General features: G+C 38.2%; 1 protein-coding gene across 1 annotated transcript in view; it reads right to left on the bottom strand.

The window, feature by feature from the left end:
* TANK (TRAF family member associated NFKB activator) overlaps positions 4,263-25,373 on the bottom strand; it is a 77,710-nt gene continuing 56,599 nt past the window's right edge. The window contains 4 exon segments of the mRNA XM_021075290.1: positions 4,263-5,109; positions 8,548-9,113; positions 14,645-14,760; positions 15,562-15,635. Coding sequence (XP_020930949.1) covers positions 4,933-5,109; positions 8,548-9,113; positions 14,645-14,760; positions 15,562-15,635 — 933 coding nt within the window. The 3' untranslated portion in view covers positions 4,263-4,932.

The raw sequence follows: 25,373 nt of genomic DNA, 5'->3' as shown, positions 1-25,373 counted from the left end.
TTGCACACAATTCTTTATATACAACTCTTTTAAGAATTCTCAGTTTTAATACTTCCAAACATTCTGTATTATTTCAATAGATCCTTACAATTTTGCATCCAGCTATTGTATTGGTATGCCTGGGCATATTCTAAAAGGAAAAAAAAATCACTGTGTGTTTGTGCAATTTTTCATATGACTCGATCAGGGATGAAGATAGAAAATACCAAAACTTACCCAGGTCATTTTATGTGTTGTACTTTTATTATGAAACATTACAAATAGAGAAGAATAGAGTAATATAAGTGAAAGCCTTGCGTATATATGACAGCTTTATCCAACTTTCACATTTTTATATTGATTTCTTTTTAAAACAATTGTGTGTGTGAAGTTGTCCAACGATAAAGGTCAGCAGAACAAAAATTATACTGCCTGGATTATCTTTCAGCTGCTTTCTCTTTCCAAGTATGGCTTGGGGGAAGGAAGTTTTGTTACGTTAATTTGGACACCTGGTTAGCTAAATAACAGGGAACACGTTAGAAGGAACTGCATTCTCATTCAGCCCAAATTCCTACCATTTCTCCGTACCCGTGTTTCACTTAACCTACTTAATCCATAAGAATGTCAATGCTTCAATGTTTTTAATTTCTAAGGGTAGTTTATGTAAATCGGTAATAGTAAAAACGTAGGAACATTATTAGCGTATTTTAAGCAAACGCTTTAAGCTCAACAATCAGCTTTTAAATTCAGTAAGCAGGAAGAAACTCAGGTCCCGGGCCTGCCTCAACAGGTGTAAGGAGACCCCATGCAGCAGAGACTCAGGGTCTGGTGGATTCTTTGTCCAAGGGCAGCCACGGCCCTGCGGCTTTGACCAACTTCTCCCAGGCCAGAGCGTGGAGCGGAGCAGCCAGGTGGGGAAGCTGTGCTGCCTGAAAGGCCCCGGCCCCTCCGGCTTCAGGTCACCGCAGCGGAGGGCAGAGGGAGGGTGGCGGGTTCCTTAAAGGCTTTCTCTCCCCCGCGACAGCTGAGAGGGGTAGCTCTAGGGGTCTGGAAGCCTATTAGTCTAGTCTTGGGGTCGGAGGTCAAGCCTTAGACGCACAACTAACGCTCAGGCCCTTTGTCTTCCTCCGGGTGCTTAAGAAATCGTGCACGTCTAGTTCCAACCCAGCTGGGTTTGCGGGGCTCTACCAGGGAGACACTGCTGGGGTCGTTCGGCTGCTCCGGGCGGCGTCAGCATCGGGTGGGGGGGCAGCTGCCATCGGTCTGCGGACCTTCTCCGCCTTCTTGCCCCGACTCTCTCCCCACCCCTGGCCGCCCCTCGCCCTTCCTGACTTCGCTTGGCTTCCCAATCGCTGCCCACCACGTTCAATTCGCCAGCAGAAAGCGGTGGGCGCGAGAATGTAGGTTCCCCGGCCTCTTCTCCAAGACCCACTCCCAAGAGGCGCCCGGGGCGCGGGCCCTCAGTCCGAACGCCTCGCAGGGCAGCGCTGCCCGGTCGCTCGCGTGCGGCCCGGGTAGCGAGGACGTCCGCGGAGGACAGCGCTGGGGCTCGCCGGCCGCTGAGGCCGGCCCGGGCTCCAGTGCCAGAGGCGGGAAGGACGCGCGGGAAAGCGAGGGAGCAGGAAGCCGGTGGTGGCGGCCGCAGGCCCGCTGGAAAGGAGGGAGCGCCGCAGGCGGGAGGGGGAGCGCGGAGGAGGGAGGCCGGGAGGAAGGAGGGAGCGCGGCAGGCAGGCGGAGGGAGGGCTGATTAGCATGCAGCAGCGCTCGCGCGCCCGGCTCCATTGTTTTAACACCTCCCCTCTCCTCCGCGCCAATCTGTCACCGTTCAGCAGGCGAACGCTGCTGCCTCAAATGCTGCTCTTCTCAAATGAGACGGATAATTAGTTGCCCCGCACGAATGCCGCACTCTTCTCACCCCTGATTGCTATCACCTTCTTGCTCCTGGCAGTTTTGACACCTCGTAATCAGCCTGCTGCTTTTCTCTTTTCTTCCCGACTTCTGCTTCCCTCCCCCCTTTCCTTCCTAGTTTACTTATTTATTTATTATTATTATTATTATTTTAAATGCAATCCCGGTTCCTCTTAGGACGAGGCCTCTGCCGAGTTAACCTTCCGCCTATACATGTGTGCATATAGATGTATATGTAAAATCGTGTGCGTGTGCGTGAGCTGGGGGCGAGCTTGCAGTTTTGCGGGAAACACTGCTTCCACGCGGAGAGAATTCTCTTCCCCTAAAGATATTTTGGGGAAGGGAGGAGTAGGGGAGAGGGACGGGAGGGGAGAGTTGGGGAGACCTCAATTAATGCTTTAAAGATCTCTTAGAAATTAACAAACTGGGGAGTCTCGGAATCTGCTGTCAGAAGCGTGTTTTCCCCTCTCTCCTCTAACAAGCACTGACAGTCTAATTACTGTAGCTACAAGCAGCTGTCGAGGCAGCAGCCCGGGAGAGCAGGCGCCACAGGCTGGGCGCACCCGGCCGGCCCCTGCGCCTGGCGGCACCGCCGAAACCCGGGCCGCCTCGGGGGAGGCTGGAGAGGAGGGCAAGGCCCCGCACCCGAAAGCCCGGCGAGCAGAAGGCGGGCCTGGGAGCCAGCGGACACGCTCACCGTTTCATATTTATAAAGTCTTTACCTTGAAGGTTAAAAGATGTGAAGAAAAAAGGAGGGGACGTGGGGGAGTGGGAAGAACATCTCCCGAGCTTCCATCCACCCCTTTTCTACCTCCTCGAGCTCTCCCTCCCCCCGTGTTGGTAAAATAACCACGCAACCCGGGGCTGAGGGGGCGGGGTGAGCCAGGCTGGAGTGTAAGAAAGCAGATGTCCCCGCTGGCAGCAGCCTCAGCCTCCGGGGAAAGCTGCACCGGGGGGGCCCTCCCGAGGACATTCACCTCCCACTTCTCAGGCATCCCGCTCACAACTGCCTCGCCTCGGCGGGGGTGGTTTTTTCAGACTCAGCGTTTCGAGTGTGAAGCTTTTTTACCTGGGAGCTGTTCTTACCCGGCCACGCGTAGCAGATGCCAAGATGCAGCCCCTACACGACTCGGGATTCAGAGGCAGAGGGAAGACCTGGCGGGTTCCCCCCACCCCTCTTCCCCCTTCTGGCTGCAGCCAGCGCCACCTCTGGAGTATGGGCCCGAGCCTGTTCTCCGGGCTGCCCTCCTGTGGCTCGAGAGGGCCTCTGGCCCTCGGAAGTTGGAGCTTGGGGTAGCGCTGGAAGCCAAAAGAAAACAAGAGTTCCCTGCTTGCTTAAAGTGGTGGAGGTGGGGAAAGGGTGGACTGGAGAAGAGGGCTCAGTGATAGACTTCAATTTGAGTCACTTTCTGGGCCATAATTTCCTTCGGCTGTCAGCAGGCTAGTAGACGTCAACTGTGTGAGAGGAACACTTCCTCACCTAGAAAAAAGGAAGGAAAAAGAATACCCTTTCATGAGATAGGTGCAGTGGTATATTCTGGCTGGTACACGCTGGGAAGTTTTTAATTTTGCGTTTGTGTGTGTGTGTCTGTGTGAAATGAGTGAGAGGGGAGGCTGAGTGGGAGGGCGCTGGGGGGAAGGGAAACGACTTGGTAATTGTCTAGGCATTTCGATTCAGCCCCAGTGGCAGTGAAAGAAAGATGTGCATGCCTCAGAACCCTTCACAGTGAATGCCTAATAATCACTATGTCACCTTGGTGAGGAAGATGTCAATGTGATGTGCTTGGCACCCTGAGAAGTCGAGGCACTAGTCTCATTCTTACACAAGTTAAGACTTTTCACTGTGGCACAGGGGCCTCCTTGCTCCAATTCCCCATCTGAAACCCTCTGGGTTTCTAAAACACTTGCTCCGAAGAGGGCTTAAATTTCTGTTTTGAAAGTTGCAAATCAATGTGTACTTCATAAAATAGAAGCTATGCCTCAAAACATTTTAAAAAATTGGGAGTGGGGTGGGGGGAAGAGAAACCTAAAAGAATCACAGGGAAGAAAAATGAAAGGCAAGTCTGATTTTAACAAAATTCTGCAGCCTTCTGAATTCTGTATTCTCTCTCTTAAATGTCTCCCACTGGTCATCAATCATGATGCAAACAAGGAATTAACAATTTCTCAACAAGAATGTGAACATTTTAATATAAATTAATAAATATGGATAGTCCTTACAGGGTTTTAGATTTGCTCCCATTAAAGACACACGTTTCTTTAGCAAGCGTAGTTTGAAAAATAATTTTAAAATTCAGAGTGACCTACTAGTTGTACTAAAATGTCACCAGATCTGGTATCATCTGTCCATCAGGTTAAAGAACACATGAATTTTATAAATTTCCCAAAAATGTGATTTATTTTATCCAAGAACAAAGAACACATTAATGATCACAACATAAGTAACTTTTTAAATATTTAACTAATTTCATCATGTAGCTATACAAATAGTAAAAATTAAAACAATGTCTATTATTAAAAAAAAACCAGGCACTCAAGTGTTTAAATAATCCTACCGGTGCTTTTATCACTGAGCAACAAATGTCTTGGGTTTGATATTTACTCAGATGTTTATCTTCCCTACAATCATGGGTTTATTCAAAAAGGACACCTATAGCATAAATAATCTAAATTTTAAAATGAAAACAAATGAAAACCCATAAACATTTGACATCACCAAATTCAATAGATCTAGCCAGAAATCCAAGCAATGAGCTTAGATATTTGAAAAAGACATAAATTATTATGCAATTCTGTAAGTCACATATAATTTGGAATTATGGTAATAAACACTGTAAACATGAAGACAACGAACTACAGTTTTTGTACAGAATGATCTTTTAAAAGGTGATAAGAAAGTTACACTATAAGTTTATGAAAAAAGCCAAATACTGTGACACTGGATTTTTCAATAAATGATCTTGAGCTAAGTTTGCAATCAAGTATATAGTATTACAGACCCCAAATTACCACACAGAACTTGATATGTCTGTTTTCCAATGCGTCTTAAGTCTCCACAATAAAGTGTGAATTAAGATGCCGGAGGAAATCCCCCCTGGATGTAATGGATGGTGGGAAAACTGCTTGACAGAATTCACATACTCGAGGTATATGCAGTTCTGAGCCTGTGCCACTTAGTACCGATAAGTCACTGTCTTGATTAGGAAAGGGCTTCCAAACGGGCTGCAGGAAACAAATAAACAAAAACATCTTCTGTTATTTGTATTTAAAATCAACTTGCACTGAATTTCAAATTCAAATATTTTGAATGGGTTATGTGCATATAATATGAAATTCCCTGATATGAAAGCAAATTACCTTTCCATAGGATTAGCATGAGGACATGACTCAATTCTTTTTCATAAAGGGCATAACTTAACTTGGACTAAGAATCACTTAAAATACACATTCATGCACTTTATCCTCACACATTAAAAAATCTTCCAGCTTTGACACTACCATGTTTTAATACCTGTTATTACAATGGCAATAATTTTGGAGCAACAGTCAGTAGTTGAGGCTTTTACAAAATTAAATTCTATCTTTTCTATCTTACATTGAAAACCTTAAGTTATAAGAAATTTATTAATATGGAGCACACTAGACATGATGTGTGTGCACATGCATTTGAATCAATAGCAATTTAAATTTCACTACTTTAAGCAAATACACAATGAAGAAATCATATAAAAATGTTCTAATTTTTGAAAATGCATTTTCTTTAAAGGATGAAACAAATGCTATTGATCAGTTGTTTTTTAAACAAAATCTAACATCATTCAACAAAATCTAACATCCGATGCATTCTTTCGACTTCTTATGTATGCTCCTGTTACAGTGCATAGTTTGGCCTTTTTAACCCTTTCTTGTGGCTAAATAAAGTGAGGTCTGTCAATAGTTGTCCAATTAAAGAATTACAGAAAAGCATAATTCAACAGAACTACCTCCATTATTATAAGCAGCATATACAATTATTATTTTAAAAAAAACCAAAACATCTAGAATGGTAAGAATAAAACATTTAGTTCAAGAATAGGTGCTCAATAAATGTTGACTGGAGTATCTTGTTTTCCTGAAATGCTGTAAACCAAATTTTTGAAATTTGCATTTTTATCTTGACATAGCTAAATTCTGACACTTTGAAGAAAATCGCCTCAAAAAGCCAACTTAGAGACCCCTTTGAGTTCTTATTACTAATATGTTTTTAAAGTAACGGCTCTAATCCAACTCCTGTTACAGCATTAGTTTTCATTCCCTTAACCAATCTCTTTCATCCTAGTTAACCAATCATTACATAAACAGTATATTACTAATTGAAGCATTTGGGTTTCACGACATCACTGTCTTATAAACATTTTACTGGACAGCTGTGTACAGTTGGTGTAAATATACAAAGTCTGTCTAAGCACCAAGATGCATTCAAATATCAGTACAGAGGGCTTATAATAACACTGACTCATTTCTTTTTGTGAGAAGTGGCATTTTATTACAAATAACAGCAATATTTAAAATACATACTCGAAATTTGGGGTAAAATAATTTTCTTTAGAAAAAGCTTTCTTCCACGATAAAAGAAAAGCAGTATTAACTGTGAGCATATAACAGAGTTAACGAGATTTAAATTTTAGTGTTGGCAGTTTTGTTTAAAACGTACAATTTATTAATCTGCACCATTTCATGGGAAATTGATATGGATATAAATAAAAAATTACTGCATTAAAGATACTTTAAGATCTATAAAATTGTAAGAAATAGATTCAGAAGCAATTTAACTTCTAAATTTGAAAGGCAATCTTCTACTGCCAATTTATCTTCAAGGTCCATACTTATCTATCTCTATTAGGAGCTATTCGGTCAGATTTGATCTTTTCATAGAATTCAGTTGGGATCCCAATCACTGACTCAGCAAAAGTAGGAAGAAAAGAAAATCACATAGACTAAAGGTAAACAGATATACTTTAGACTTGACTATGCTAGCTGAATGTATAAAAATGATGTTAACTAGTAATAACTGATATAAAAGTAAAAATTTGAAACATGCAATCAAAATTTCATGTCCTTTTATTATCAAAAACCCAAGAATTTTGTGTTTCTCATAGTAGCTTTATTAAAACAAATAAAACAACAAAAATCCATTTAAGAAATATTCTTTCAATCCTAAACTGTAACATGGCCTTCAAAGCAAACGAATTTCTTTGCCTTTCCTGCCAAAATATCAATTATCTAACCTTATGCCCCATGTCTTGTGACAGCTCAACACCAATTCTCCTGCATTTTTTAAGCTGAATACTTTTCCATTAAGTTGTAATCACATACCAGCTGTTTCCCTTGCTGTAGCATAGAAAGCAAATGCACAATGCAGGGTGCCATCTACTGAAACATGAATGCACACCAGTAAAAGAACAAGCAAGAGATATAATGGAGAAAAAAGTAAAAGTAACAAGCATTAGAACTGATGTACTTCACAGCTCCACAGGAATTCTACTTGCAATAAATGAAATTGTTTAATTTGTTTCATTAATTAGTAACTATAACTGTGATTATGATGTGAAACAAGGTACAGTGTAGAAATAAGTGAGTTCACGATTAAAGCTTATTGTCAGAGATGCCTACTTTTCTTCACTGCTAAAATACACCACAGCTTGACTATTGCCTTCTTTGTGTAATGATTTAAAAATCTATAATCTATAAAAGTACTTATAAAGCCAAAGCATATTAATCAAGTTGTTGGTAGTTTTTTTTTGTAAATTAAGTATCTCAAATTTAATAAATTCTCAAAAGAGAAATCAAATGAATGTTTTCAAGTTATATTAGACAGACACCTGTACCAATCTGTATTTTTTACAAGCTTATGTTTATTGTAGCAATTATATATTTTTCATTTGCCTTCAGGCATTAAAAACCCCTTTTTTTCCAAACCTAAAGAATCGCTCTGTAATAGAACCTGAGTAAACAGGAGGGTAGGGATGGATTGGGGTGGGAGTTGGGGAGAGCTGTAAGTAGTCTGCAAGCTTTAGAAATACTCAAGTTTTTGATTAAAATCATACATATGTAGAGAATATTTTAAAAATATATTAGGCTATGTATAGCACCAGATTAGAAAACAAACCAAAAATCAAACCCTACAGATCTATGTACTGTAAAGCTAAGAATATAAGCAATATTTGAAAGACAGTTCACTTATTTTGAGAAAGAGACATATACAATGTGATTATGTACATGCATTCTTCTAAAGATAAATATGACATACACAAAATTTTGATAAAACCATATCCTTCACAGAATGAAATTTAATAAAGAATTCTATTATAACACTAATGCTGAGTACAAAGCTTTGAATAAAGGACACTAGATATAGTTAAGGTTTATATGTATTTTTAAATGTGCCATAAATTTTCAAGTATTTTATAACAGAACTTCACTATATATCTTTTATAATTTCATGTCATTTATTATAGGACTTGGGTCTTTTTTTTTTTTTTTTTTTTTAACTGAAAGCTTAACTTTGGCTAATCATTAGTTTAAAAAAAATGTATGATAACCTGAAAGAGATGCATATCAGTGCATGCATGGCAAAATGTGTGTTCACACATAATATATTTGTTAATGCAAAACAGTTACCTGCTCTGGTCCTCGGATAGCTTCTCCTGGGGAATTGAGTGAAGGAAAAGGTGCATCAGACCGGTCCTGAAGTGGGAATGTATTTACATATAATGCATTATGGTCTCCAGGTGACAAACACAAAGCTCTATCCGGAGCTGTCCTGATACAAGTATTTACATGATTTGAGGGTTTTGTTTTGTCAGTTGTTTTAAGGTTTTGTATAGCTGAAGCTATGGAGTCAATCCCCTCAATTTCTGTTTTAACAAAGTTTCCCGGGTTGTCTCTGGGCTCCATATTAAATTTATCCTGGCATACAGCCTCAGATGTGGCAGGACCAAGGACAGTGGGTCTTTCTGGAGTGCTGTGTAAGAAAGCAGAGTCACTGTCTGTAGGTGGAAACTTGACATTGAATTTAGAAAGTGATTCAAAAGAGGTATCTTCCTCATCTTGGCCCAATCCTCTTGGTGTGACAGATGTGACGCACGGTGCACCTCTATTTATATCATCTTTAGCCTGAGGCTTAAACAGCACTTCTTGTTTATCTGTTTTATCCGTACACTGTACAGGCACAGAGCACTGTGTCTCTGCAGGGAAAAAGACACAAAAGGAAAACAGTTGCATTTCAATCATTCTTAAAAATCTGAATGTTCAATTAGCTTTGGATAGATGAGTATTATTTTTTTCTATTGGTGTTTATAGCAACTGAAGACAACCGGAATTCTTTGCATTCGCTACCATCTTACACGGAAACATTAGCAGTTTCTGCATCGGGTGAATTGGTGAATTGGAACACAGCTTATTAGTCACAGTTTAACTACTTTGTCTTTTCTTAGGTCTTGTGCTATAAGCTTTATGTCTTGTTCACAGTTACACTGCTCTACACTTAAAAAACATTTACTTGTAGTGTATGTATACTTTTAAACATTTTGTCAGTAATGGAAACTGCACCAGTAATGGAAACTGCACCGTATATATATATATATATATATATATATATATATATATATACATATACATATAGGCATACACACACACACACACACAGGTTAAGAATCTATAGGAATTAGGTCATTTACTCCCAATATCTTTGTGTGACAAAGCAGATCGCCAATCAGCTTAGCCATTGTCTACTCTCAATAATCTATGTGAAGGAGTGTGGTGGTGGGTGTTGGGAGAGAGAAGACTGTGGAGGCAGAAGAAGATTTTAAGATGTTCAGAAAACCATATGTGAATATATGATTTTTCTCATTAAAAAAAAAGGCTTTGTTGATAACAGGTAGATACCAGGACCTCCAATGCTCATTAATCTAGAAGCTACTTATCCAACAAATTCAGCTCTCTAGGACATAGAGAAAGTAAGTAAACAGTATTTTTGAGGAGTCAGACTTAAGAACCACAAGACCTACAGATGATTTTTTGCTCTTATTCTCATTTTAATCTAACAAGCTTGGTGATGCCTTCCTAGTTCAGAGCTGATTAGAAGCAACAAACAACAAGGTAAAAGGATATGAGTTGTTGAAAACAGATATCAGTAAGAGCTGAAAGCATGAAGAAGACAAGAAAAATAAGAAAGCAGATATAAGAACTTGGAAAACACTAGTTTCGTGTAGGGCAAATAAGGGCTACTTTTTTCAAGGCAAACAATGGTCACTGATGATACCAAGACATTAGAAAAAGCTAAATTATGCTCCACATTGTTTCTTCAAGAAGGCAGTGAGGTTGCTGGTTGGTAATGTGTATATTTTGTCATTAAACTGACAAATGGTAAACATTTTTTTGAAAATTAGCACTTTAAAAAGGTCATCATTGGTGAAGCTGTACATTAACCAATGATGCTGATTTAAGCAGACAAGGTATACAGAGCACCACACACAGTGTCTGTCCAGGTTAGTAGGCACTTAACAAATGTCAGTTCTTTTCCCTTCCTCTGGGCTTTGCAATCTCATGACACCTTTCTCTCTTTTGTCATAGAACATTCCAATACAAGATGTTTTCTGTTTGGACATGATTACAGTACAATGCAAACAGCTTTTTTGGTTCACCCTGTTATATATCTACTGCCTCTCTTTAGTACATACCATCTTCTCTTATTGGATTATTACAGCAGCCTTTGAACTGCTTCCTTGCCACTAAATTTCTTTCATATCCGCTCTATTAGACAATAGAGTGGTTTTCAACCACTGCTTTCCCCCGACCCTGCCTTAGTTTTTCTAAAGTATAAATTGTTAATAAATGTTACTTTCCTAATAAAACCTTTTCATGGCTCTCCAAGACCTTTAGCCCTAAAACTCATGTAAAACTGTTCATGCTTGGCCCTTGATCATCTCTCCATGCTCTCCTCTTTCACCATACCTGTTCTACTCCTTACTGCAGCTATAATGGATTTGGTACAGCTGTCCAAATAACCATGCTTTCTTACCTGTGGGCCTTTGCACATGCTATGCAGACTGCCCGAACCATTCCCTTCCATTACTCTTTGCCTGACTTTCATCAGTCCTTCACTTCTTGGCTTAGATATTAATTTCTCTGGATGCTTTCTCTGGCTTCCCAAGACTGGTTTAGGCAGGACTCTTGGGTGCCCTAAGGACTAAGCATTCAGCATTGCAACATTCCCTTCCATTACTCTTTGCCTGACTCTCATCTGTCCTTCACTTCTTGGCTTAGATATTAATTTCTCTGGATGCTTTCTCTGGCTTCCCAAGACTGGTTTAGGCAGGACTCTTGGGTGCCCTAAGGACTAAGCATTCAGCATTGCATTTGCGAACATAGTTTCCTCCCATTAAGAGTAGATTTCTTGAGGTCCTAAACTATATTTTGTTTCCCACTTATCTCCAGTGTTCTTCTCAGTGCCTGCACACAGTATGTCCTCAATAAATGCATTATGAATGACTATGCATTCTTTTTCCCACAGAGCCTAGTACAGTCATCTATATTTATTAGCTGATCTGTCTGTGACTAGGAGTGGTACAGTAATTGAAACCAAAATCAACTGTCTAGCAGGCTTTCTTTGTCCTCTGAGGTTCTTAAAGTCCATTAACTCTCAAATAGTTGTTTTTCCTTGTAGTAGATTTAAGGGTGGCAGGATATTCTAGGAAACAGTAGTTTCTTTGTAGATTACAATTACTAATTGCAAATAACAAATCAGGAAAACCAACCGTTGAGGTAACCAAATTCTCTAACACCCGAGGAGGAAACACTTATCAAAATGTTCTCAATAGGAGAAGAGGGTGAATGCTAAGAATCTGCTGCTGCTGCTAATAACAACCATTAACATTAATAGCACTTCTACGTGCCACACACTTATAATCATTTAATATTTAAAATCATCGCCTGGTAGGCACTATATTATCCTCACTTTACATGTGAAAAAATTGAGACATGGAGGGGTTAATTCCAAGGCTGCACAGCTAATGAATGAATGGTACATCTACAATTGGAACCCAGGCAGCCTAACTCTAGAGCCTGTGCTCTAAACCGTTATGCTAAATGGAACATGCTGATTTCTACGTTATAGAGAAGAGTCTCTAAAATGACAGAAATGTGCTTTGAATTTCTTTTCCAGTAGTAGATTGATCCCCCTTATGAACAAAATATGGAAAACCCAAACAGGTATAATAAAGCATATATTTTCTGTCAATATAGCTAGATGGTATACCTCAGTACATTAAAACAATCTTCTGAATTAATCTCCTCAAGCAATGAGTTACTATTTAGACTACTTCTCAGCTTAATTACCTTGTGTATTGACAGAAGAAAAAGATATGATGGTTGTTTTAACCTCTAATCCTATATCCTTCCCTCTTGATCTCCACTGAAATATGACCCTGCTTTATGGACCAAACAGTACCTTTTTTGAAGTGACATTTGTTTAATATGTACTTTCTCTTTATCCTTTCTCAAGGCTATATGTGAATGAAAAGAATAAAAATAACAAGGAAATGTACAATTTTACTAACTCAGCAACTCATGAATTATATCCATTTACCTACAAGTAAAAAATAAAATTTTAACAAAAAACATAGGGGATAATAATGTTAAATATACTCTTTCCAGCTGTATTGTGCAAATCACATTTAAAACAGTTCCTTCAGAGGTTACCGCTGTGGCACAATGAGTTAAGAATATGACATTGCCACATTCGATCCCTGGCCCAGAACTTCCATATGCTGTGGTGTGGTCATAAACAAAAAAATAGTTTCTTTATATCTGTATTCAGTGTAAAGTTCACCTCTAAAAAACCTAAGTAGGCATCCTTTTCCAAAATTCTTTTCTTTCTTCCCCTTTGATCTACCATTGTTAGAAGCATAATATTTGATATTTTCGTTGGTTTAGACCTAGTAAAACTTTATGGGATATGTAGCACAAAAGACCTAAAACATTTCAAGAATAATGTTGTATTTATTATTTGTGACACAGTAAATATAAAACATAAGAATAATGCTAGGAAGCAGTTTTAGTGGGGAAGAAATTGAAATTAAACACTTAGTATTCTACTTGACAGATATATACTCAGATTTAGACCTGTGCAATTTAAAAATGGTCAAAGTATTAAGCCATTGATAATGGGGTAGGTTCTCTGTGTAGCAATGAATATGTCACCATTACAATGTTTTGATAATATGCTGTTCAAAAAACCATGTTTATGAATTCTAGGTATTATGTCTCTATAGCTAGTAGATTTTAAATAGAAATAATTATTTTACTTAAGTATCTAGTGTCTTTAGCCTGAACAAAAGATTAATTTCTCATGAAAATGATAAAAATTAAGGTAGAAAAATTAGCGTTCTCTTGGGGGAAGTAGAGGGAAGGAAGAGGAAGAAATAAATTATGTTTGTCTGCAAAGATTACTCTGCTTCTCCAACACACATTGGTACCTTTTCTGAAAATAAAATGGTCGTAGTAAGCAAAAAGTGAATTTACACTATAAGATGATTTTTAAATAGCCTAGCTATAAGAGCTCTAAGAAACAGAAAGTGATCTTTAATTAAAGGAGTGTTAGTCAGTACTACTGCAACATCTTTCGGAGTGAAAACTGTAAATCACATCTCTTGGGAATTGTATGCAGAATATCTCAAATCACAAGGGTAAATGAGAATTTATCATTATAACTGATCTGTTCACCTTCCTTTTGTTTACGGAAGTGCTTGGTAGCCAGATTCAACCCCAGTATTTTGCTATCATATCAAACTACTAAGCAAACATCAGGAAGCCAATGTGGGGTTTTAGGGAAGGGTGGGACTTTTGAAAAAACACTCTGCAACATATCTATAAAACGGATATTCCTTTTAAGTTATATATATATACATTTATTTTATTTTATTTTATTTTTTGTCTTTTTGCCATTTCTTGGGCCACTCTCACAGCATCTGGAGGTTCCCAGGCTAGGGGTCGAATCGAAGCCGTAGCCACCGGCCTACGCCAGAGCCACAGCAATGCGGGATCCGAGCCGTGTCTGCAACCTACACCACAGCTCAGGGCCACGCTGAATCATTAACCCACTGAGCAAGGCCAGGGATCGAACCCACAACCTCATGGTTCCTAGTTGGATTTGTTAACCGCTGAGCCACGATGAGAACTCCTTAAGTTATATTTTATACTAAATTTGTACTTTGTGCCTCTAACAGAACTGGCCTCATGAAATGTGAAATTTTTATTTCTCAAACCAAATTACAAGAATCTATCCATGGTGTCCAATTAACTTGCAGGAAGAAGCTAAAACAAACCCAATATAATTTTACTTAGGTTATATATGGTAGTGCAGCTTCAGAGTTGCTTACCAATGAATCAATTAATGTTTAATAAGACCACAAATAGCAACTGAAGACTTTGAGAGATCTATCCTATATTCATTTTTCCAAGTGGGATCTCTCATTATGATGATTAGTAATAATGTCATTCAATTCAATCTATATAGTGCCATACAAAATAAAGAGGGAAAAGGTCAGTAATTACATAATGTAGTACATTACAGAATTTAAACAGTACTTACCTGTTACAAGTGGTGAGAGGCACAGGTTACAGATCCTCAGAACTTAATAGAAATATTTTTACAATAAAAAATAAATCAATTACAACCAATAAAATTAATATTACTGTACATTAAATCAAACCTTACCAGCTGCAGTGTCTGCTACATTAAGTTTGCTTAAGTGGTCTTTTTGTGCTTTTGCTAGCATGCGTATTCTATGAAATTCTTCTTTCAGATCCCAGAAAGTCTTCTCTACATAACCCCTAAAAATAAATCAGTATTTTAAAATGTAAGGCCATAGCTTCAAATTTTAAAAACCATGATTAAATATACATAGCACTTTTTATTTTTAAAATTTTTATTTATTTTGTCCAGGCCTGCAGCATGTGTGGAAATTCCTGAGCCAGGGATCGAACTTGTGCCACAGCTGTGACCCAAGCCACTGCAGTGACAACGGCAGATCCTTAACCTGCTGTGCCACAAAAGAACTACATAGCACCTTTTAATGCAGCACAATGTAGTTACTGAAAGGTTAAAGTTTAAAAAAAAATCATTTATAATTCCTAGAAAATGTTTCCTAAAACAACTTTAATATTTGGAGAGCCAGGCACAAAGTAAGTGATAAATTAAAGTTCTAATACATAAATGTAGTGCAGACTAGCATATCTACTTATTCATATATCACACTTATGCTGGATGTCTCATTCTTACATTAGAAATTTCAGTGTATTGACTTTTTGTCCTCTGTAAATATCTTACATGGAAGAAAATGAAATATTCCTCACTTTGACAAGGTTAACATTAAGATACATCCATATAAAAAAATGTGGCCATAACACTTGTCCTACTAAAATATGAGAACTTCAGAGAATTCAGTTTTTAGACCCATCTCTGCTATTCATTGAATGATTTATTTAGGTCATTTTAGCAGAGAGGAAACTTGAGTTGGTCTCTTCTAGTTTTAAAAGGCTGCTTTTCTCTTACAATTGCTAAAATTTAAAAATATGTACATTAAAATATATTTCAATATTTGTAGAGTTAGAAAAAAAGGGGTACATTACTACCTTTCATGGAATAAAGGAATGCCAAGACTCCCTGGTACAGTTTCTTTTCTTGAGGAAATCTCTTGTCTTCTTACCTTAAAGATATAAAATGATTACCACTTTAAACTGCTTCTAAACTCAAATAAGAAAGGGCTAATAGGAGTTCCCGTCGTGGCGCAGTGGTTAACGAATCCGACTAGGAACCATGAGGTTGCGGGTTCGGTCCCTGCCCTTGCTCAGTGGGTTAACGATCCGGTGTTGCCGTGAGCTGTGGTGTAGGTTGCAGACGAGGCTCGGATCCCGCGTTGCTGTGGCTCTGGCGTAGGCCGGTGGCTACAGCTCCGATTCAACCCCTAGCCTGGGAACCTCCATATGCCGCGGGAGCGGCCCAAGAAATAGCAACAACAACAACAACAAAAAGACAAAAAGACAAAAAAAAAAAAAAAAAAAAAGAAAGGGCTAATAGAACACAATGGAAAATTTATCTGCTTCATTGAAAAATAGGTTTAGTTAGCTTATATTTATACACACACACATGAAAAATAGGTTTAGTTAGCTTATATTTATACACACACATGTATACACATGTATAAAGTACTAATATATATATATAGTACTATATATATATATATATATATATACACACACACACACACACACACACATTTTTTTTGGCCATGCCCATGGCACATAGAAGTTTCTTAGCCAGGGATCCAACCCAGACCACAGCAGTGACAATGCTGAATCCTTAGCCACTAGACCACCAGGAAACTCCTACAATGGACTTTTTAATTAATTAACATTATTTTATGACCAACCTCTGGCACATGTTAATTTCCTGGGTTGGGGGCTGAACTGAAGCTGCAGCTTGCAGCAACTCCAGATCCTTAAACCACTGAGAGAGGCCAGGGATTGAACCTATATCCTCACAGATACCATGTTGGGTTCTTAACCCACTGAGCTACAAAAGGAACTCTTTTTTAATTTTTTTTTTTAAAGGAGAACGTTCAGGGAAAAAGGAAAATGAAGGTAGAAAAATAAGATGAAGACATGAGTATTTCTGGTGACTTCTTCAATTACTATTTGCAGTACTGATAATTCAAGAAATTTCCTCAAATACATATATTGATCAAATTGCCACTCTAATCACCAAGCATCTGCCATGATTAGAAACTTGAGGGAAAAAAAAATCCCTCTGTTCACTTCTTTTCCATTATTGGCTAAATATTTAAATCGATCTTTGTATTTTGTTATAGATTCTTTGCTGAGAAATGCAGCTGAATCAGAGGAATAAAGAAAATCAAGTTACAGCTCCTTAGCATTTAACAAGCATTTTAAAGATAGTACAATTATGTATTTAAGCTGCTTTAACACAAGTTCTTGCCTTTCACTCCCACCCTGTGGCTTCAACCGGTATTACATTTATCTGACAGTCAACATGAAAGAACATGTAATAATCTACTGTGCAGTTTAGATTTCAAAAAGAACTTCAATAATACCTAGAGAACTTTGTGTAGCTTTTAAAGCTACAAATTGATAAATTCAAATATTTGAAGAAGTTCTAATATTGTTCAATCATAAATGATAATTCTACCATAGATTATAATTGTAATTATAACTTAACCATAGATTATAATTTATAAATTTTATTACATAAAACTGTGTAGGTCTTATCTAAGTTCAAATTCAAACCAGTGTTTGACTTAGGTGACTTTCAGATTTTATTCAATTAAGGTCAATACAGCTATTTTTAAAATGGATGATTTTATTCACTGTTTCTTATCTGAGTACACCACCCCTAAAAATCTTGCTTTTTTAAAAGGTTCTTTCAATTTCTTAGGAGTCTAGTTTGTTCTTCAGGTTTTCCCTAAACCAGGATTCAAGGCTCTAGTTTGTTTCTCTTAAAATTAGTTATCTTCTCCAATTTTTTTCAGTTTACTGCTACTATTCCAGCTTTTTCTAAACATTAGCATTTGCTTAACATCTCTAAAATAGTGTTATCATTAGTAGAATATAATCTTGGCAACCAAAACAGTTTTTTTATTTTATGTATTATGTTGTCGGTTTGAGCTAAAATAAAGATCATTTGCTGCTGCACATTTCTTTTTTTTTTTTTGGTCTTTTTGCTATTTCTTTGGGCCGCTCCCGCGGCATATAGAGGTTCCCAGGCTAGGGGTCGAATCGGAGCTGTAGCCACCGGCCTATGCCAGAGCCACAGCAACGCGGTCCGCAACCTATACCACAGCTCACGGCAACGCCGGATCGTTAACCCACTGAGCAAGGGCAGGGACCGAACCCGCAACCTCATGGTTCCGAGTCGGATTCGTTAACCACTGCGCCACGACGGGAACTCCTGCTGCTGCATATTTCTTGTCTGACAAACATTTACGCCGTGTCTTCTTCTGGATTAAAATTGATTTTTAAGCTTTATAAAAGCAATCATATCAGAAGATACTTTCACATTCGAAATTTGTTTTTAAAAATGTTAGGCAAGGTTGTTCTTTAGTGCTATGTGCAATTAGAATACTCAATGGATTTTAGTTTTTTAATTTATTATTTATTTATTTGGCCTTTTTGTCTTTTCTAGGGCCACTCCCGTGGCATATGGAGGTTCCCAGGCTAGAGGTCTAGTTGGAGTTGTAGCCAATGGCCTATGCCATAGCCACAGCAATGCCAGCTTCGAGCCACGTCTGCGACCTACACCACAGCTCATGGCAATGCCAGATCCTTAACCCACTGATCCCTTAATCCAGGGATTGAACCTGCAACCTCATGGTTCCTAGTTGGATTCGTTAACCACTGTGTCATGACGGGAACTCCCATTCAATGGATTTTAGTGTGGACTAGGAAAAAGTCAACATTTTAAAGCTAAGCAACATTTAGGAAGCTACAACTATGAAAACAAACTCTTAGGTTATATTATATTTATATCAATAGCAACAAAATCAGAGAAGATGTGACAATTTAAGATAGTAAATAACAAAACAAGTGATTAATTAAATGGAATGATTAGTTTCTTTTAAGAAATTCTCAACATGAAAAAAAATTTTATTAGGAGCTAGAAAGAACCAAAAATAAGTGCTCTGTAATTTTAGCCTGAAAACAAAGATATAACTACAGGGAGTAGTAATGAAGACTATTCCAGTTTTCTAAATACTGATTTTGACAAAAAATAGAAATGACTGGTTCTACAGTTAAAGAAATCTAAAAACTCAGGTGAGGGCGAGAAGAAAGAGGTGAAGGAGGAGTTCCCGTCATGGTCCAGTGGTCAATCAATCCGACTAAGAACCATGAGGTTTCGGGTTCAATCCCTGGCCTTGCTCAGTGGGTTAAGGATCTGGTGTTGCCGTGAGCTGTGCAGTGTAGGTCGCAGATGCGGCTCGGATCTGGTGTTGCCGTGGCTCTGGCACAGGCCAGCGGCTACGGCTCCGATTGGACCCCTAGCCTGGGAACCTCCATATGCCGTGGGAATGGCAAAAAGACCAAAAAAAAAAAAAAAAAAGGGGGAAGGAAAAGGTAGAAAAAGAAAAATAAATTTTTGTTTGACCTACCACAATAACTGGTGTTGACTTACTTCTGTGATGTTTAGATTTGATAACTGGTATGGGGGAATGTATCTTGAAAAGATTCCTTGGCTCAATTGATGGGGGTATGCCAACGAAGTATCTAAATGAAGGTCTTCAAGCTTCTTTGGGGTGAGGAATAGCTCTGCTTAAAATTTTTGTTATTATTATTGTTGAAGAAAATCATTACTGAGTGTACTAAGCAATGTACTGTACTTTTGCACCAAGTAAATCTATTCCAAATGAAAGTTTTACACCCCTTCATCCCAAGAAAAAATTTCAAAAGAGACCATAATATGTCAGTTCAAAAAAAAAAGGTGGGGGGGAATTCTCTGACAGACATTTTAAAGTAGAGTTTTATCCAGAGTAGGTGTAGAATGTTATTATTTTCCATTGTGGCAATTTGACACAACTTTCTGAAAATGATGTTTTTTTTCCCCAAAGGATTTAAGATAAGTATAGTCAATAGCAACTCCAACACTTTCCCCAGAAACTCACTTTCTTTTAAATGCTAAATTATCTTACCTAATGAAGATTACAGTTTGTTGAGCATCCCAAAAAATAAGTAAATATTAGAAGACAGAACTTATATTTTCCTATTTTCAAATATTATCCAGGTGGACCCTGCACCACAGGAAGTTGAAGTTATTGCAACTTCAAATAAGAAAGCAAGAGAACTCTGAATATTTTATTTTAGGAGATTTTAAACATTAAATCATTCAACAAACGAATTTATTTTGAGGTACTAAAACTTAAAATACTTAACATTATAAACTGTTCCAAGTACTAGTTTGGAAATGGCGAACTTGTGGAATGAATACTGAAATAAGAGTTTTACACGTCGTATTTTTCATTTACACTTCCAGTATGGCACTGGAGAAGTCATTCAACTAAATCATTAAGATAAACCCATTTGAAACAGTTGGAAGACGTTGTGAAATGATTCCTTAAATTTCCTCTTATGTAAATTGGGAGAATTTGTTTTAGTGTAAATCAATTTAAGCTTTTCATAGATGCGTATTATATAAAAAAATGTTCTGTTCAAGGCCTAGTTGAATATGTAATGATATTTAAGAAGGAGAAAAAAACAAAAAGTGGCTAATATTTCATTAGTCCAAAACTTTCTTACTCTTACTGCAAAAACAATGGTAAATTTTTTTTTTTTTGTCTTTTTGCCTTTTCTAGGGCCACTCCTGCGGCATATGGAGCTTCCCATGCTAGGGTTGGAATCGGAGCTGTAGCCACCGGCCTACACCACAGCCACAGCAACATGGGATCCAAACCGCATCTGCGACCTACACCACAGTTCACGGCAATGCCGGATCCTTAACCCACTGAGCAAGGCCAGGGACCGAACCCGCAACCTCACGGTTCCTAGTCAGATTTGTTAACCACTGAGCCACGAAGGGAACTCTGGGAAATGATTTTGTGTTGGAATCTAAAAGCTGTTAGATATCAACATTTCTAAGAAAGAAATGTACATTTTCCCCAATGCCTGCCTTTTTAATATTTGCTACTAAAAATGAAAGTACTTTGTTCATTTTATAAATCCACATGAGAAATACAGAAATGATTCACAATAGCCAAGAAACTAATTCAATCTAAATGTCCATTGATGGATTAGTTGATAATGAAAATGTGATATATACGCAATAGAATATTGTATGTGTGTGTGAATAATCAGCCTTGAAAAAGGAGGAAATCATGGAGTTCCCTGGTGGTCTAGTGGTTAAAAACTTGGTGTTGTCACTGCTGTGGCTTGGGTTTGAACCCTGGCCAGAAACTTCTGCATGCTGCAGGTGCAGCCAAAAAAAAAGGGGGTGGGGGAATAAAAAGACAGAAATCCTGTCATTTGAGACAATATGGATGAACCAGGAGGACAATATGTAAAATAAGATAAGGCAAGCACAGAAAAACAAATACAGCGTGATCTCACTTATATGTGGCACCTAAAAAAAGTTTAACTCATAGAAGCAGAGCGGAATGGTGATTGCTAGAGTTCCTGTTGTGGCTCAGCAGGTTAAGAATCCAACTAGTATCCATGAGGATGTGGGTTCCATCCCTGGCCTCGCTCACTGGGTTAAGGATCTGGTGTTGCTGTAAGTTGTGGTGTAGGTTGCAAATGAGGCTTGGATCTACTGTTGCTGTGGCTTTGGCATAGGCCGGCAACTGCAGCTCTGATTCAACCCCTAGCCTGGGAACTTCCATATGCCACAAGTGTAGCCCTAAAAAAAGATAAAAAAAAAAAAAAAAAAAAAAAAAAAAAAAAAAAAAAAAAAAAAGAATGGTAGTTGCCAGGATTTGGGGGAGAGGAAATGGGGAGATGCTGGTCAAAGAGTACAAAGTTTCAGTCATGCAGGACAGATAAGTTCTGGAGGTCTAACGTATAGCATGGCAACTATAGTTAATACTCCTATATTGTATATTTGAAATTTGAACATTTTAGAGTTTAAATCTTAAATGTTTTCACTACAATAAAAAAGAAAAATAACTGTGAAGTTATGGCTATGTTAATTAGATTGACTATGGTAATCATTTCATAATGTATGCACATGTCAAAACATCATGTTGTATATACTGTAAATATATATAATTTTTATTTGTCAACTTATAACTCCATAAAGCTAGGGGAAAAGAAATGCAATAAAAAATTTTAATCAGAATCATGTTTTTTTCTTAAAGATTTTAAGCAACTAAAGTCAGCAAAATTAAATTGAGTTACAGAACTTTTAAAGGTAATTCAATTCAAACTCATTAACACCTATAGGTATATCTCTCATATGGAAGGAATCTAAACTTTAAAAGTCTCATACTGAATAAAGGGTTAAGTTTTCAAGGGTACGTATTTGAATTATAGCAATGACTATGACGTTATTCCAGTTTTCACATCAAAAATTCCCTCTAAAATTCATTTATCACTTAGATTTTTTAATTTAATTTATTTATTTGGTCTTTTTTCGTCTTTTCTAGGGCTGCATCCATGGCATATGGAGGTTCCCAGGCTAGGGGTCTTATTGGAGCTGTAGCCACCAGCCTACACCACAGCCACAGCAAAGCCAGATCCCAGCCACATCTGCGACCTACACCACAGCTCACAGCAACGCTGGATCCTTAACCCACTGAGTGAGGCCAGGGATCGAACCCGAAACCTCATGGTTCCTAGTCGGATTCATTTCTGCTGCACCATGACGGGAACTCCTCTCTTAGATTTTTAAAACTAAGAATGAAATGTTAAAAGAGAAACTAAGGTTAAATTTACCAGATTTCCTTTTTCTTTTCTTTCTTTCCTTTTTTTTTTTTTTTTTTTTGGCCACACCTACAGCATATGGAAGGTCCCAGGCCAGGGATCAAATCCAAATCAGAGGCACAGCAACTCTGGATCCCTAACAATCTGCTGCACCACAGTGGAAACTCCGAATTTACCAGTTTTAGAGATATAAGTTATGGTGAAGTCAAGCACTAAATATGGCTGAATTACGGAGAAAATGAGAAAAGGGCAGAGAAAGGGAAGGGAAGAGATGAAGGTAGTAATAGGAATAGAAAAAAATTACAAGAGGCTTGATAAGAATATAAAAGCATAGTAAGTCTGAGGACAAAAGTAATTTTAAGAACTACAAGGAAATTGTATTTATTTGTATCTCACTTATGGCCATGTGAAATATATGGTTCTCTCACTCTCAATAACTGAAAATTCAGAAAGGCAGGAGCACAAATCCTAGGAGCCTTGCCTGTTCCACATGATGCAGTGTGCTAGGCAAATCCACTGCCAGTGTGGGAACAATTCCAGGGCAAAATGGGATCCATCCCAGAGTTTTGAAGGAAGTGGTAAGAAAATAAACAATATAAAAATAAAATTAAATATCCAAATTACTTCCAAGTTCTTTACAGGGTTCTTGTTTAATGTAAATCCCAAAAAACTTCTATCAATTCAATGTTATAATAAAACATTAAAAAAATGTTCAAAACTTTACTGAAAAATAATTACTGTAATTTCAATTCTATGAATTTTGAAGCAGAATGAGATTAATACTTTCCTACTGCCTTTTTAGTCTTTCACTTTGTATTAGGTTCCTTGTATATATATATATATATATATCCTCCTGAATTTATTTATTTTTGGCTTTTTAGGGCCACACATGTGGCATATAGAAGTTCCAAGGCTAGGGGGTCAAATCGGAGTTGTAGCTGCCAGCCTGCACCACAGCCACAGCAACGTCTCCCAGCCAGGTCTGCAACCTACACCACAGCTCACGGCAACGCCAGATCCTTAACCCATTGAGTGAGGCCGGGGATTGAACCCGTGTCCTTATGGATACTAGTCGGATTCATTACCACTGAGCCACAACGGGAACTCCCCTGGATTTATTTTCTTAATAGGAAGAAATATCTAATTGTAGGTATGACCTTATGCAAAATGGAAAAGTAACTTCAATGACCAATTAAAAAAAGTAAGGTTTCCCATACTTCCCTCACCCCTTCTCTGAACGCTACATTTAAGATGAAATGATCTGGGGAGTTCCCGTCAAGGCTCAGCGGAAACAAATCTGACTAGTATCCATGAGGGCTCAGGTTTGATCCCTGCCCTCACTCAGTGGGTTAAGGATCCAGCATTGCTGTGAGCTGTGGTGTAGGTCACATATGTGGCTGGCTCGGATCCCGAGTTGCTATGGCTGTGGCCGGCAGCTAGAGCTCCAATGCAACCCTAGCCTGAGAACCTCACTATGCCACATGTGCAGCCCTAAAAAGACAAAAAAAAAAAAAAAAAGAAAAAAAAAAAGAAATGGTTTGGGAAAACCCTTTTCATTTTCTACACTGATTTTATATCATTTCCATGGTGAACAGAAAATATCTTTATGAAAATAGCTGCTATTTAAGCTATTTGCATGTATTAATTATTTAATTTAATCTACATAGTCTTGTGAAACGACTACTTTTATTTTATTTTATCCTTCTTTATGGCCGCACCCACAGCATATGGAAATTTCCAGCCTAGTGACTGGATCAGAGCTGCAGCTGCTGGCCTACACCACAGCCACAGTAACACCAGATTCAAGCTGAGTCTGTGACCTACACCACAGGTCACGGCAATGCTGGATCTTTAACTCACTGAGTTAAGCCAGGGATCGAACCTGTGTCCTCATGGATACTAGTCTGGTTGTTACCGCTGAGCTACAACAGGACTCCAAGTACTTTGATTTTAAAGTTTGCTATATTAACTAAGGCTTTGGAGAGGTCAAGTATTTTGTCTACAGTTTAGTTGGTGGAGTAGCTGTGATTGGAACCCAAGCCTTACTGCCCCAGGCTCTTAAATTCTCAGGCACAGGTCTTGGCTGTGAGAGAAGTGAAGTAGTAAGGTTATCTAGCATGGTGTGGTAGATAAAGAAGGGTAACATTTACATAGTGCACTGATGCAAACTATTTTAAGATTCTAAAACCTGTCATACAATGAATATATTTCTCAGTAAGGCATATTTATAAGCCAAGTTTTGATGTTTAAATATTGCCTGGGGGAAAAAACCTTTGGTAAAGCCTTTTTTGTGCTCAAGAATGTCCAAGAAGAATTTTACACCCCCAAATCACCTAGGTAGATGTACTCAAGTTCTGTCAAACAAGCTTACTTGTTCGCAGTGGCAATTTGGCAACGTTTCTTAACCAAAATTTCATAGTTTTAAGTATTTCTCAAACTTGTTATTAAATGTTAACCATTTGACAAAGCATGACCATGGATACCCCACTCTTAACTCTATCCTCTCAAAACCTTAATCCTCTTCTTGCTTCCTTAACTACTTCCTACTAGATGATTGGGCATAGATAAAGTAGCTGATTTAAAATCATTGTCTGATAATATCTGCATCATCTAAGGATTGGTATCTGTTCTCTTGAAACTGGGTCACATTTTCTTGACTTGCCAAATATGAATAATTTTGGGTTGTACCCCAAATACTATGAATTTTATGCTGGGGAGTCATTATGTTACATGGTGCCAAAGGGTGGTGATATTTTTGTTTTTGCAGGCAATTAAGTTGGTTAAACTCAGTCTAAAAACTGTCACTCATTTGAAGAACAGCAATTCAGATCTCAGTTCACTCTCTGATGCCTTAGCTGCAAACAACTTTCAGTTTGCCCGTACATCATTGGGTTTTGGGAGAGCCAGAGACTTGGGCTGAGCTTATACACAAAACTTCGAGCTCTCTTCCTCTGGCTCTCTCCTCTCTAGGGCTCTTTCCTTCACTCTACAGCAATCACGGTTATCCTGGGCTCATTTTCCTT

Source organism: Sus scrofa, chromosome 15 (assembly GCF_000003025.6).
Source record: "Sus scrofa isolate TJ Tabasco breed Duroc chromosome 15, Sscrofa11.1, whole genome shotgun sequence".
Taxonomy (NCBI): Eukaryota; Metazoa; Chordata; class Mammalia; order Artiodactyla; family Suidae; genus Sus; species Sus scrofa.
This window is presented reverse-complemented; position numbering and strand designations above follow the sequence as displayed.